A 16,018-nucleotide genomic window follows, 5' to 3' on the forward strand; every position below is an offset into this window, starting at 1 on the left:
TTTCAGAGCTGAAAGCAAGCAAGGTGCTTCAAAAGTGGAGCCAGGTTTAATTTTTCCTGACCTTATTAGAAGCTAGAAGCTTATCCTGTCCTAGTCTAAATAGTAACTTAAAAGAAATGCTTCTGAGGGTAGTTTTCCTGTGCTTAATATAGACACAACTGAAAGATTCTGGCTAGTGGTGAGGTGGCATCCCCAAACTATCACAATATTGTGACTAACAAGGTTGCAATATAAATGAAGTGGACAATGTTTTCAAGTTAAACTATTTAATGAGAGTTTTGTAGTTAACTCAGCTGGAATGTTCAACTGCATTTTGTATGCTATGGTGTGACTATTTTGATATAACTAATTTATTGTCTTATTGTCTGTTTTTTACATACTGTACTGTACTTGTGGGATCGTCATAGGAATGTAATAAACAATAATGATCAATAGGAATTTATCACTTTATGTGCAACTTACATTGACCTGTATTTCATAAGTGCAAAAGCGTTTTTTTTAGCTTCTTGAATACGTACTTTTAGCTTCATGAATATGTATGTCAACGTCAGTGGATTTTCTGCTTAATTATGATGGATTAGCTACTACAACCCAATTATTGATGACTCTCATCACAGTAATGGAAGATGGCTAAATGACAGTTTGGGGATCCTTGACTGGACCACATTCCCCAGGAAATGGTAGAGAATGGGCTGCTGCCCTCGGTCACCTGAGCAGTTGCTGGAAGACAGCTAGACAGCTCTATGTACATCCATGACAGTCCTGAAACAATATATGGACACCAACCCTTACAGTCATCAAATGAATCATGACTAATAACTGCCTGATGTTGATGATGACATACCCTTTCACAGTCATCTGAAGTCTAGAATGCATTCTGATTCACCTGAGAATATCACGTGACCAAAAGACCACAGTCTTCAGTTGTTGTTGCCATCCTGTCTAACTGTGCCTGTAGGTGTGTTTGTCTGGTAGATTTGTATGGTTGTTTTCTAAAATATGATGTGCTATGTTATGGTGTGAACCCCTGTGGCTTTTGCAATTAGTAGTTCAGTGTCTTGGTGATCATCTGCTGGTGCTGACACTGAGTGGTTCATCACATACGCCTACTATTGGATCAATAATTTAAATTTGGGATCACATACGGTATGGTGTTCAGGTGACTTTCGTTGATAAAGCAACAGCATATTTCCTTGGGTCCTTCTGCTTTCCACTCTTTTTATTTGTTTGAATTCCTGTCCAACAGTGTACTCTTCACTGCATACTCACATTCCATATCAAAACATTTGTGTGGCTCTGACTGACTGGATGCATCGTTTTCTTATTTGTCACTTGGCATACATGAAAACCTCTTTCTGCAAAAGGAACAGGATCTCCTTGATGCTGTGACCCAGGAGGTAATAAATAAATAAAATAAATAAATAAAAGTTAAAGCCTGTGAACCAAGCTAAGTTGGCAGAATGGTAAGCAGGGTAAATGCCCAGATTACTTTTTAACCAGAAACTGAAGAATTTAGTGCTCAGAGACAGATCTTGTTTTCTGTTTTGGTATCTGATTTTACTCTTTGAAATAAAACCATTCGATACCTTATGACTGTCTCTGCTTTTTTCTCCAAGCCTACCTACCTCTGCAACACTGTGCTATCCCACATATCAGAAGATGTTTGCATGTATACAGTACATTTATTTTTTAGGTTCAAAATAACTTTTTTGTTAGTTTATTTATAGTGTTGCCCAAAAAGTAAAATTTTCTACACCAATTGTAATATAAGCATGATGTCTTGCCAAAAATACTAAAGGAAAGGCAACATTTGTTGTCTGTGCTTCCTTTAGAATGTTAAAAACTGTAATAGAAAAGATGATTTTGGGCAGAGATGTGACTTGTGCAGTTGTCCACAAGAGGTCAGTACATGTCTATCTTCTGAAAAACATTCTGCCACTGATGTATTCACTGATGTATGGAAATTGATGCTCATTAATCTATTACTTAAAGGAAAAACATTCTGCTTTGTTTACATCTTGTACTCAGAGAGAAAAAATGAATTGTGTGCTTTCTGAACTGTTTTCAGCACTGCTTTTACAGATCTGTTGCATCATAAGGTTCTCATTTCTGATTAATTAATATGCACCTGTACCCACTTTATGTCTTGTTTTACATTTCATATGATACACAAATGTTTTCAATAAATGACTGTGGAAAGAAATTAGGTTGAATCACCTTTAAAAGCCACATGGTGAAAAATATTCTCAGCTTAGTCTGGATGAGAGTCTGGATGAATACAATATTGGTAGGCTGTGACCCAAAGATGTGGTTTCACTGCCTGCATAATGCAGGAGACCTGTCTTAATGTGTTTTGTGGGGGTGCAGAGGAGGGGAGTGGGCATGCAGGATGGACAAAACAGAGTGAAGAGTGAGGCCCATCAATTATGTGACTCAGGGCTCTTGGCTATGATGAATGATGACACTTGTCCTACAGAATGGAGCCAAGTTCACATCAGGTGCATTGTTCACCCCATCAATCAAGACAAAAGTTAATGTGGTGTCTTTTCATTATTGCTAAGTGCCAAAGGATTCTGCCAAATAGAATGGGCCTGTGACAAAATGCTTGAACACATTTTAAAAGGAGGCAAGATTCGTTTTTTGGACTTCCATTTGTTGTTTATGATCTATAGGTAACCTCATTCATAAACCCTTCCTAGAGCATTGATGAATTGAGCAAAGTTACAACACTTGCATTAATCTTGGTGGCATCCACAAACAATACCTAAACCCAATCTAATTTCCAGCAGTATTCTCAGAACATGGACTCTAAATGTACAGTATGTGATGGTACCCTGTGTTTTCTTTTTGTGTTGCTACAAGGGTTGTACGGTATGTGTTTCTTTTTTTTTGTGAGAACATACATTTAAAAATGTTGTTGCATCGCAAGACATCTCTCTTTTTGATTCACCTTCATTTGACTATATGATTTGTGTACACATATTCAATGTTAAGTAGATATTTTTAAACATGTTTAAACCAATAGGGAAAAATAAAGCATAATCATAAAACATATACAGTGGAGGCTAAATTAGACAACTGGAGGTAGAAAATATGAGCTTAATGGGCTCAGGGATGAGCAATCAATGTCATTTGTCAGTGCTCCAGTTACAAATAAGGTGAAACAAACAGTGTCTAAATAAAGAAGTTGTAACCAAGTAACCTTGTTTCATAATTAACAGACTTTTGTGGATTTAATTAAAGAACTAAATTGGCTCAAGATAAATTAAAATGTGACACTATATGCTCAATAATAATGAGAAGAAAAACAGAAAACCTGAAGCTCTCCAAGTCCTCTTCAAGTATTTCTAGAGAAATTCTATGAAGACATTCAGGAGCGATCACATTAACTCAGTAAAAGGTTTTTATTCGTAATTAAGACTATGCCTCGGAGAAAAATAAACTTTTACCAGATCAAGCCGAATTACAGCGTCATCGGTACATAACACACCAGGATAGATTTTAAACAACCTGTGCCCGTCTTCCTTGGAAGACACAAACTCAAGATACAGTATACTGTATGCAGTAAAAAATATGGAAGCATATTGTTCCCTATATATCAGTTCTCTTTCTTCAACCACTTTGACTCAAAAGAAAATTAATGAAGTGTGCTTCTTAGAAATGTCCCAAAGCAGAAGTAAAACTCTAAAATATGTTGAATATGTCCCAAAAACACCTTCCTTTTTACACACTGGTCCTAGCCTCTGATACCCGGCCTTGCCATAAAGACTTTTAATTGGGAATAAAAGAATCAATAGAATCCATTACAGCTAGATGGATCTCATAGGATGAGGTTTAATTCATTTTATTACAAATAAATTAAAAGTGCAAAATAAGAGCTGGGAAGTGCTGATGTCTATGCTGACTAAGACTTTGATAAAAGGGCTTGACATTAAAAATCATGATGAACCTAAAGAACTAATTTGTATTACCACAATAAAAACATCCAGCTTAGCAGATTTATATGCAATGCCTGAACTGGAACATTTTCCCAACAATTGGTACCAAGTGTATAGATAATATTACATGATTTATTTCACATAGTTTTATATCAGAAGGTACTGTAGCTTTTTCCTGGTTAAGTACCTTGCCACCCAACATTTTTCACTTTTATTACATTGTACTGCTGTTTAAAAGATACAAAAAGGATAATAACTAAGTACAGAAAAATTGAACACCTGAGTTAAAAAAACAGGAATAACCTATGGGTCATTTATGCAGTGGAAGCATAAATAACAGAGTGTCTCAGAGAAATGTGCTCTGAACATACTGTATAATATTCCCCTGAGAGTTGGAAAAAGAAATCCTAACAGCTTCCATTCTTCTGAAAAAAACATCATGGAGCTATAACCCAAGCCAGCGTCAAGGGAATTTGATTTCTTAACACAAGTAATATGTAGAAAATGGGTTCAGGGGATCAACATAATGCATTTTTCACATAATCCAGCAAAGTGAGAGAGACATAATCATCCAATTTTATGTCTTTTTACGAGGACAGAAATTAAGTGAATGGTACTTAGTTGTAAAATGTTTGTTGGAATTAATCATTGTCCTCAACTCTGATGAACTCAGTTAGTCTGACTTCTTGAATAACAGACAATGAACACCTGCAGAGAAAGAGAGCTACGAGCCCAGATTAATGCAAGCCTGGACCAAACAGTGCAAAGCAATTTCCAAGATTCGTTTTAGAGAGATAACTTATCACACAGGCTAAATGGGCTGAAGGGCCTCCTCTTGTTTGTAAACTTTCTTATGTTCTTAACTCCTCTTCCTAAAAACTGTGGTTGGTATTTGTTCTTTATTATTTATACAGGGTTAATTCTAAGGGTTTTGGGGGTGGTGTTACCGGCATACAGAACTAAGGGAATTACTATTTGTAGTGTATTGTTGTGCATATACAGTATGGTTTTTTAGTGCAAATAATATTGAGTCATTTTTCAACTTTGCTTAGGAATTTTGCTGTTTACTAATGGGTCATATGATTATGAAAAGAAAAAGAATAATCTACAGATAAGAAGCCTTAAGAAAATGTGATAACGCTGGTAATCAGGTGGATTAATGATGGGCAGCAATACTAGTCCATCTTCCAGCAGCTTAACCGTTTCTCCACTACAGAAGTCACTGTGGGCACTGCATGCTTGTTTCACTTGGCAGAATTCCCTGACATTTTATTTCAAATGATAAAGTGCTTCACATATTTCTCGCCTCTGGGAAGTAATAACAAATCCTTCACTCAAAAGTTATTCTTTTTGTTTTGCCTTTTTGTGAGCATTTCTTTTCTTAGCCTGCGTGAAACCTTTACATTTTAGAAACAACTCAGCAAACTAAATACCAACAGCATGAGATTTCTGTGGTTACCCCATCCTTCATCCAGGCATTTTCTTTACAGACTGTTCCAGCATGATTTACATCCTCAGTATCATACAGAAGACAGCAGTGAGCAGTCCCACAGCCTCTGTTTGATGAGGCAAATTATATATTATATGATTTAGCAGAAATCACCAAGCTTTCATGCAGACCTGTCCTGCATTTCTTTGGGAATTTACCATGGGAAAAACCCCCATGCATGGGGGAATGATTTAAACTCCACACAGGGTTTCAAAGCTGGAATCAAACCCAAGATCCCTGAGTAGCAATGCCAACCTCCACTCCACTATACTCTGTATTCGTCACGTGAGATGAAAAGTTAAAGTTTGTTTTAATGAATTTACTATCAATCCTGCAGAAACAAGAAAACAAAATATGGTAGCTTAGTACTTACAAAAGCTTAGTACTACTAAACAAGTACTACTAGAAAACATTTTCACAATTCAGAGACCATTTTAAGTTTTGCTTTACAACAACATCAGAATGAAAGAATTAGGTCCCCATTGTATTTCCTTTATACTGCATTTTTTAAACATAACTACAGTATGACAATATCAATTACTTTATGTAGCTTTAGAGCTCCTCACAATGAAGATTTGACCCTATGTGTAATACTGATGAGGAAACAGAAAACATCAGAAAATGGATGCAGAAAAATCTGCACTCCTTAGTCATCGCCATTTCCGTTTGCTTGTCATCCCACCTGTGCCAATGTCCAAGTTTCTGCTGCCAGCTTCATATAAATCTTCAATAACCTGCGGCTGTAGCAGGCCTTTAAAATTAATGAGTCTGAAAAACTTTTTAAAAACTGTTAAGATTGCAATATATGCTGTGACATTTAAAGAAAATTAGAGATTAATTAAAATGGAGTTTTCTGGCCTGTTTTTCTGGTGAGGGTCATGTTATGAAAGTCCTGTCTGCATTCATTCTGAACTCTTTAATCATGAGCAATGTCTTTAAAGAACAAAGCTTATTTGCACAAAAATACAGAACCATACAAAATACAAAATGTGAAATGTGAAAGAGATGGATCACATAAACAGATCACATAAATATCACATAAATCTTTCTATAAAGCACAATCACAAGAATATCTTACTCAAAACAAAGCCACAGATACTTCAGGATGAGGATTTAACACCTCAGCATTCTACTTTCTGTCAGCCATATCACCCAGCAACTCACAACTGGCAACTCTCTGAAGCTCGAAAGGTGTAAGCCAAGTCAGTACCTGGATGGGAGACCTCCTGGGAAAAACTAAGGTTGCTGCTGGAAGAGGTGTTAGTGGGACCAGCAGGGGGTGCTCACCCTGCATTCTATGTGGGTCCTAATGCCCCAGTATAGCGATGGGGACACTCTACTGGAAAAAGATGCCGTCCTTCAGAGGAGATGTAAAACTGAGGTCCTGACTCCCTGTGGTCATTAAAAATCCCAGGGCGTTTCTTGAAAACAGTAGGGGTGTAACCCTGGCTTCCTGGCCAAATTTTACATTGGTCCTTACCAATCACGGCCTCCTAATAATTCCCATCTATGAACTGGTTTCATCACTCTGTTCTCCTCCCCACTGTTAGCTGATGTGTGGTGAGCGTTCTGGTGCACTATGGCTGCACATTGGTGGTGATGGAGGAGAGTCCCCATTACCTTTAAAGCGCTTTGAGTGGAGTGTCCAGAAAAGTGTTAAGCAATTATTATTATTATTATAATTACTTGTGAGTCAGAAATGCTAGTCTTTTGAAGGAGGGGAAGAGCAAGAGGTAAGCATACAGTACATCAGGTAGCCTTTTCCTGCAAGCCAACTGCTGTACTATCCTTGGGGATCTTTCAATTTGGGATTATGAAAAAACCAGAAAAAAATCAATCAAGTTATTTATTTTCTTACAAAATTTAATTAAAATAAAGAATAGAAATAGGTTAATTACAGGTTAACGGGTTCTATGTTGTTTTTCTCCCTTTTCTCCCTTTTTTCTCCATTCTCCCTTTACTTGAAAGCTTCATAGTATGTAACCATGTTCATAATGTTTGGTGGTGTTTGATGCCCTATGATTTCTCTTTTCCAGATGATCACAGAACGCAGACCTCAGAGCTATAGAATCAAACTCAATATTAATACACAAACACAAATATCCTATTCACCGAATACAATGTGTTGCTCAAGCTGCAAATGTCTGTTGCTAGTGTTGCCCACTCTGCCTAAGAAGGGGAATAAGTAAGATATTCTCTATTTTAGGTCCACAAGTTTCAATCAATCAAAATCAACTAAAACTGTTGTCTTTGTCTTCAAAATCTGAGAATGTACTGTACATATTGTTTGTATAATAAGGAGATGTGGGGTTGGGTATCACAACCTGTACAATGGATGAACAGATATGAAAATGTGAAATCAATTTTTTTTTCATGCACAGCAGATGTATATATTGTTAAACCTCAAGGTGATGCAGGAATCAGTCTGTGGTTTAGTTTTATTTTGTCGGTAGAATCACAAAAATATGATAGTTCCTACATAGTGCTTCAAATTTCAGTAACAAAAGAAATTAAAGGTTATTTTCCTTTTGTTGTGAGGCTGCCCTTCATTAACATAAATTGAAATGAAAGAAACTATTTCCTGAAGCCATTCATTTTTATTGTTGTTGCTCTTTTTCTATTTCTTCTGATATTGCAAAGAAGACTAAACTGGAAAAAACATGACAGTACAGAAATTTAAGAGCTGTGAGAGATTGGTACTAACACCAGTGATTGCATATTACATTCTGGAAATCAAATCTCTGACAACAAAGCCCAAGCTTAGGGTTCAAAATCATCCATTTTAAACTATTTGTTTTAAAAAGGCTGTCAAAATACAGTGTGTCCAGCAGGTCACATGGAAACCCTAGCTGTTGTGAGAGTGGAGAAGCTAGCAGCTGTAATCTCATGGAATCTGCAGTTTTGGTTGGTGGATGGAGTTTTAAAGCTCTTGGATATTGCCATCAGCATGGCGAGTAATCGCACATCCTTCACATGTCAAGGTTGTTTTTCACACAATGGAAGGATTAGAGGAAATAGTGACCACAGAAGCACATTGAGATGTGAAACTATGAAGTACACTTATCCATTCTTAGGTGTCTGGAGTTTTTCTTTCTTTGCAAGTATCTATTTTATCTGAACGATTTAAGAATCCCTCCAGGAGCTCAAGGGACCTAGGGTTTTTGGTTTGGTCTCTAATGGTGGTTTTTCCTTGAAATGTAAATAAAGAGCCTGTAAATTTAATTTTTTTAGCCTTATGTCTGTGTGTCTATTGTCATGGATCCACCAATTTTAAAGATTCTGCTACATCACATGCAGTGGGGCGTCACTGAAGGAATCTTTTATATTCTGTTTAAACCCTGGTGAAAATTACCTCTGAAGATACTTGTCACCTACCTGACCCAAAGGACAAATTCCAGTAGATGATATCCAACAGCATAGCTCCAGAACCAGCTGGACGTACACTGTGCAGGCTGGAAAACACAAATGCTAGTATTAAATTAAACACACAAAAACAGCAAAAGTAAAGATGATAAAGTGGAAAGCTCATTATATAGTAATTGTGGTAAATATGGTAAGTATGGTAAATATTTTCCTTTTTTCTGTGGTAAACAAACTAAGAGAAACCTCCTTTCTGCTTTGATGCATTATTTGGCATAGAAAGATAGGTTCCTTCTGGTTTAGCATCAGTTTAGAGAGCAGTTTTGTCCTGAGTAGTGTTCTATTTTACAGGGAACTATCCTAATTATTTTCTTTACTAAATGTGTCTCATTCAGATGGTATTGGGATCTATCATTCACTGAGATACCTTTGTGGTGAGAGGCATTATTTTGTAAATAATGTGTGATTGTTTTGTGTTTACTCTGTTAAAACGTTTACAACTTAAAAAAAGTTCATTTGTTAAATTATTCCTTAACATTTACTCTGAAATTACTCTATGCTAGGAAGAAGAAACCTATCCATGCTCAACATAGAGGGAGAGCACTATCATCCTCCATTAATTTTCTTACAAATCAAGCTGCTGAGACGACATACTAATTCTATAACTACCCCCTGTTATTTGCAGTATTATCAAGTTAAGCCGTTAAAATATATTCTCCATGTATATTTTTATCACAGCTCTGAATACTTCGATTTCAAACCCTTTAATACATGACACATACAGTACATGGGTACAATTTGGGTCACCATGATAATTCATAGAGTGATTCCATTAATTCGTTTAATCATACTAAAACATAAAACAAATTATTCAGCCTGAACAGAAGATATAAAATTTCAGCATGAATAGGAGATTACAAAAAGCTCAAGATTTAAAAATCATTAAGGGTACTAAAAAAGTCAATCCAATATGCTGGCTGAATTTCAAATGAAAGTCAATGTAGACAAATACCAAGGGAAGAAAATAATTTTAAGACTTTAAGAGTAAAGTAATGATTTAAAAGGGAAACACTACATACTACAGTACTACAGCAGGTGTTTTTAATTGTTACGGAGCCCTAGTTGTTCCCAAAACATTGGAAGCCATGTGCAATTTATTCGTTGAGCTGATAAATACCAACCAAAACTAAAACAGACAGCTCCTTTTAAGGCTCCATTTACAATCAATGCAGACCACAGCAAAGCCTGCACCCTACAGAATCATCCCTCTTTTTTCATCACTAATGACTCCTGCACATTCAGCTTCCTTGAAATCTTCGCTGGCATTGGTAGATGAACAAAGATTAGCTGAAGAAACAAATTGGAGTGCACTAAGTTTCAGTGAACTTTGCCCCGAAAGAGCAGAGAAGACATACAGTAGAATGATGGATTGGATTTAGAGCTCAAGCCTTGCACACATTCTCACAAAATTACACCCAAATGAATCCAGTTCAGTGGTTCAATGAACTGAAATTTTCCAGAGAGAAACTAAATCAGTAAATGAAAGTTTTAGGAGTTCATTTAGTCAAATTATTTGAGTTTATGTATTGTAACCTTCTAGGATATGAAGATTAAAACAGCACTCCCAAATTTATGAAATTCTGATGAATGACAATTCGTATTTAATAATTTGTTTTCAAAATCAATTCTGTTTAAATCAGGCAAACTCTCTTTTTTGATTCAAATACCAAAGTGAAGTTTTTCCTTATAGTACCTCTACAAAGTTCATATATACATTCACAAAGGAAAGCTGCCCATTTCAAATTTAAGGTCAACAAAGGCATAAAGATTAAATTCTTTTGCTGTGCTATCTAATTTTAGGATGGAATTCTTCCCAGTGTAAGTTGTGTGATTAACAAAGAAGACATCTATGCATAATATTTTATATGCTGAGCAGAGAAAAACGTTTGTTAAGCTGAAGTAAAAAGTGCATAGAGCCCACAAAAAGCCAAAGCTTTTACTTCAACAAGAAAGACAAAACATTTCCAGGAAGACAATATAAGACTGCACAGTGCTTGGATCACGGCTTCTTTTTCAAAACAGTATCAAAGTCTTACCATAGCCAACATTTTGCCCTAATCAGGGTCTTACAGAAAATTTCTGGCAATGTTTTTACAAATCATTTCAAATTGCAAACGTCAGGAAAAGAAAGAAAGACTCAGTAAACCTTTGCCAGATTACCATAACCACACAAAAGGAATGTGAGACATTTTATAACAGTCTATTCGGAAACACATGAAGCCCATGAGCTAAAATTGTGTGACTGCTTTGAGAGCTAATACCATATACTGATGCATTGAAACAGCCATTAATGTATTTCAATGTGCATGTTGAATTTTTGCATATGTACTGTAACCCTTATTTCATACCCATTTATGCTAAAAATGATATTGAATGTATCTGATAATCAATGCAGTATTGCACTTTCATTTATTATTTAAAGCTCATTATTAGTTTGAGTTGTGCTTGTCTGTGAAAATACCTAATAGGCATAATTCTGCTTGGGATTTAAAAAGACGATTAATCAGACATTGCTTATCATTTCATTCGTAGTCATTCATTAAAGAAAATGGACAAAGGACAACCCCATGGGAAACCAGTACATTTCATACCTTTTCTGTGCGATCCTGATATATTATTCTGACATGTTCTGTATTGGGAAACCATAGGAATCGGAAATATTCTGACTTCTTTCTGTGGAAATCCAAATTATCCAAAACCTAAAAAAACAGCAAACAATAAATGACAAATTATGTCACTTAAAGAGAAAACATTTGAGAGCTCAGAATGGTTATCTTTCCTGTACATTTTCAAACCTCACATCCCAATACTTAAAATGCAGAATTTTTAGCTTCTTCTGTAGTATGATGACTTAATCTATGCGAGGTCACAATTTGATTAAAGAGACTAATGTTAAAACAGAGTACTTCATCAGTTTGCAGATTGCCATTATTAGTAATACAAAGAGTTTAAATTTAATTGTGAATTACCCAAGTTCATTTAAATTGAACTTTGTTATTCCATTTAGTGGCCATAGTCCTGGTCACAAAAGATGAAATAGCAGGTGTGTTAAATAAAGAAGGGCCTGTTTAGGAGGGAGTTGAACCAAAAGGTGCAAAATAAAAACAAATCAAGAAAGTCCCATAAAAAAAAAATAAAATCTATTAATATAGATCATTTAAACTAAGCCAATAAATATTATAAGGCAGCTGCACTACCAAGAATAAAAACAGCATAAGGTGTGATTTTAATTTGAGGCCAGTTTGTACAAGTTATGTACAAGTTATGTCCAATTTCAACATCAATTACTGCAGGTGCTCAAATATTTGGTAGCGATCAACTGCTTTTGGCAACGCTTGACCTTCATAGCCTGTTGAATCGGCATTAGCAATCAGATTTCCAGTTCCAAAACTTTAGTTTCTAGAGATTTGTACATTACACAATTTTTTAAAGCTTTTTTCACTGTATGTTTTTAATTTTTTAATGTGCTGTACCGTAATATTTTTAATATTGTGTGTGTCTTTCAAATATGAAATATTAATTAACTCTCATCTGACCACAAACACTGGGATATGGAACTGTCTTCTGACCTCTTTTTCCATTTTTTATTCATATAAAGTGAAAGTTAAGAGCCATGGAGAATTGTTTCTAATTGGGGCTCATCATAGATAGATACTTTATTGATCCCGTGAGGGAAATTGCAGTGACACAGCAGCTTAACACAGACAACACAGCCACAGTGTAACGAATGATACAATAATAATAATACAATACATACAATACAATCAGTACAGTGAGAAGTGCACTAAGAAGTGTTACAGTCCAGAACACACAAAGAACAAACCAGAACAGAACAGTACACAAAAAAGTCGTATTCATACAATATGAATATAAATATAAATGTATTGCACAGGTCCCTGGCATATATTGCACAAAAACGGTTGTAAACAAGAAAAGAAAAAGAACAAATGTATCAGTTTACTGTTCAGTCCAGAAACAGGTCACTGTCAATGTTGCCTCTGCCCAGATGCAAGGTAGATGCGTTGTACAGTCTTATGGCAGAAGGCAAGAATGACCTCCTGTAGTGCTCCCTGTCACACCGTGGATGGATCAGTCTATTGCTGAACATGCTCTACATTTCTACAAGCATGTCATAGAGGGGATGGGAGTTGTTGTCCATAATGGCCATGTTTGGACACCATTCTCCTCTCAGCCACTACCTCCAGGGGGTCCAGGCCAGACCCAATAACAGAGCTTGCTCTCCTGATGAGCTTGTTCAGCCTGTTAGTATCCACTGCTCAAATCCCAGAGCCCCAGCATATCACCGCGTAGAAAATGTCGCTCGCCACCACCGACTGATAGAACATATGTAGCATCTTACTACACACATTGAAGGACCTGAGCCTCCTCAAGAAGTAAAGTCGGCTCTGACCCTTCTTGTAAATGGCCTCGATGTTCTTAGACCATTCCAGTCTGTCGTCGATGTGCACTCCCAGGTACTTGTACGAGTCCACCATCTCCACGCCACTCCCATGGATGTAGACAGGAGTAGGTTGTATCATCTTAATACAGCTAATTTTGTCAGGTGACACGAGCATTTATACATGTATGTGTCTTACAGGGGAATACCCCGAAGGTTAGGATGTGTGATCATGCTTTTCCAGGAAACTATCGGTGAAAATATTATTTAGTTTCACATCCAATTATTATACTTCAGGAGATGGCATTGTGTCGATGTGTCTCAACACACATCCTAAAGGATTATGTACAGTATACATCTTCACAAATATAAATATATACCTGTTGTCATACAGTACATTTACAACTAGCTTTGTTAAAGTGATGAGCTCTCATCAGGGGAAAACAGTTGTCCATTGTTGCTCATTTTCACTTCACATGTGCAAAATGCAGAAGAAGTAGTTACGATAGGACCGAAGTTAATTAATATCTGCATCCATATTTCGTTGTGGTTCATGGTAATTCATTCCATTCCGGTTTGGGAACTGAAAATTTCATTGCCCATGCCTATTTAAAAGACTGTGATGGTCATGCTTTGCCTCAAGCAGCTGATGACTACTAAACATTCACTTCAAAATCCTCTTTGTAAGATATCCATATAATTACTATTAGCTTTCACTTTCATTACAGTCATTATGTCTTTATAGCAGCTCATACATTATATAGTACATTATTATTACATTATGTAGTTCTAATTTTGCACAGTTTGTTCTGGTGGACAAACATCTGATTTACCCATGAATTACCACACATGCAATGGGATTCATCTGTTGGGCCACAAACTAACAGTAATGGTCAGTAAACCTGACTGGGCCTATAAGCTTTGCAAGAACTAAATTAGCCCTGTAGGGTTTGCAATTGGAGTTTCACTCAAATGCTGCATTCAGAATCTCAGGTTACAGATAAAAGGCTACCTCTTGAATAAGAACATTAAAATCTGTCGCGTTCACTGGCAAAAAACTACAGAAAAGAAAAACAAAATCTTCAGAAGATTTTTGACAGCAAAAATGCTCAAAAACTGTTTTTGATCAATATAAAACCAGTGCATTGTGGGAGTACTGTATTTATGTTTCAATTAACACTGAAAAGACCAAAATAAAGTGCCAATGAAGACATACTGAGAAAGACAAACCAGTTATAAAAAATAGTTATTTGGCCTAAACAGAAAAGTTTTAGTGTTTAGTTAAAGTTTCTAAAACATATTTCCTTAATGCAATTTTAATGCAATAACTTTTCAAGATGTACAGTACTTACAAAACATCAGCTTCACAGTAATCACATCCACATTGAAATAAAACATTCAGAAGACACCATTATGAATTGCTATTTAATACATAGTATCAGGCATAAATGAAAAGATGAGCAGGATGTGAAATAAAATGTCTTTGAATTTTCAGTGAAAGCTTTGCAAGTTGAATATTTTAATTAGCTAAATTTGTATGTAGGTTACAGTACCTTTTGTTAAAACCACTTATTCTGATAAACATATTCTGATAAAACCCTCTTTTACCAGAATGTTATAATTTTTATAAAATGTTATAATTTTTAAAAAGCTTCTCAGAGCTGTTCTGAAGTATACAATGTTTGTTTTGCATGGAGATGCTAATAAGTTTTTCTAGAATCTAGTATTCCCTACTTTTAATCTTGGGGGTTGAATAGCTGACATCTCAAGCAAAGTAAATATGGAGGGTAAGACTTAAATTCACCCTCCTTTTACACATATGATATTAAAAAAGTTTGACAGATTTATATTATACACTCTCTCTGTTTTCACCTTTCCTAAAACTACTACATATTTTAAATTAGTATCTGTATTACCAGCACTATTATGGCAGATTTACTTATTCCAATTGTTGAACCAGCTATTATTTAATACTGCTCAATACACCCCCTTAATTAGAATATTAACTGTAAATTTCCTTCTTGTTCAAGGTGTATTATAAAGTGTTGCCATATTCTAACTTTGATTTTACCAAACAAAAATGCAAGCAATTAACATTCCATTTGCCCTTTAACAGTCAAATCCAAGACATGCTATCTGACGTGATTGATTGCAATGAGATATTTCATTTACAACAAGATGTTTTGATGTATTTTTATAATGTACAGTATTTCCACTGTAGTTCTGTGTGTGTGGTAATTAGGCACACTCACATTTCCAAGAAGAGAGACTGTTAATGTCTGTAAATGACTGTAAAAGCATGGAAACTGGAACAAATTCCATCGCAAACCTGGGGTAGGAAAGGTATGTCTTGTTTTGCAAGTGTTGTACGGACAAAGTGGACAGATGCAAAATGCTGTAACAAGATGTTTGAGCTGTACAGTATGCCCTGCACAGTAAAAAAAAAATATGGGAGAGGCCTTATGTAACACACTCACTGGTTCATTTATGATAGCTGGTGTCATGGATTCTCCACATAATCGTGGGAGTTGACAGTTTTATGCCTGCAGGCCCCAGAACAGATTACACTTTTTCAAGGCCGCCTCAGGCCCAAGCAGAAGGCGACAGATGAGCTGTCCAGGGCAGGACCCTCATTAGCTTTTGGATAGCTTTCAGTACGCACAAGAGGACCCATAGCTGCCTGGAAGCTATGACCTGTCACAAAGGCCATTAATCAAAGCACCAGCTGTCACTTGTCTAAGGGTTTTTGTACGAATCGCACAAGCCTTTACT

At 36.0% G+C, this 16,018-nt stretch overlaps 1 protein-coding gene across 1 annotated transcript in view; it reads right to left on the reverse strand.

Moving 5' to 3' along the window:
* LOC148675270 (L-gulonolactone oxidase-like) overlaps positions 1-16,018 on the reverse strand; it is a 103,078-nt gene that overhangs the window by 8,169 nt on the left and 78,891 nt on the right. The window contains exons 7-8 of the mRNA XM_088626413.1: positions 11,439-11,546; positions 8,803-8,879 (exon numbers count right to left, since the gene is read on the reverse strand). Coding sequence (XP_088482539.1) covers positions 8,803-8,879; positions 11,439-11,546 — 185 coding nt within the window. The remainder of the gene's footprint in view (positions 1-8,802; positions 8,880-11,438; positions 11,547-16,018) is intronic.

The sequence above is a fragment of the Lepisosteus platostomus genome, chromosome 3 (assembly GCF_059453375.1).
Source record: "Lepisosteus platostomus isolate fLepPlt1 chromosome 3, fLepPlt1.hap1, whole genome shotgun sequence".
Taxonomy (NCBI): domain Eukaryota; kingdom Metazoa; phylum Chordata; class Actinopteri; order Semionotiformes; family Lepisosteidae; genus Lepisosteus; species Lepisosteus platostomus.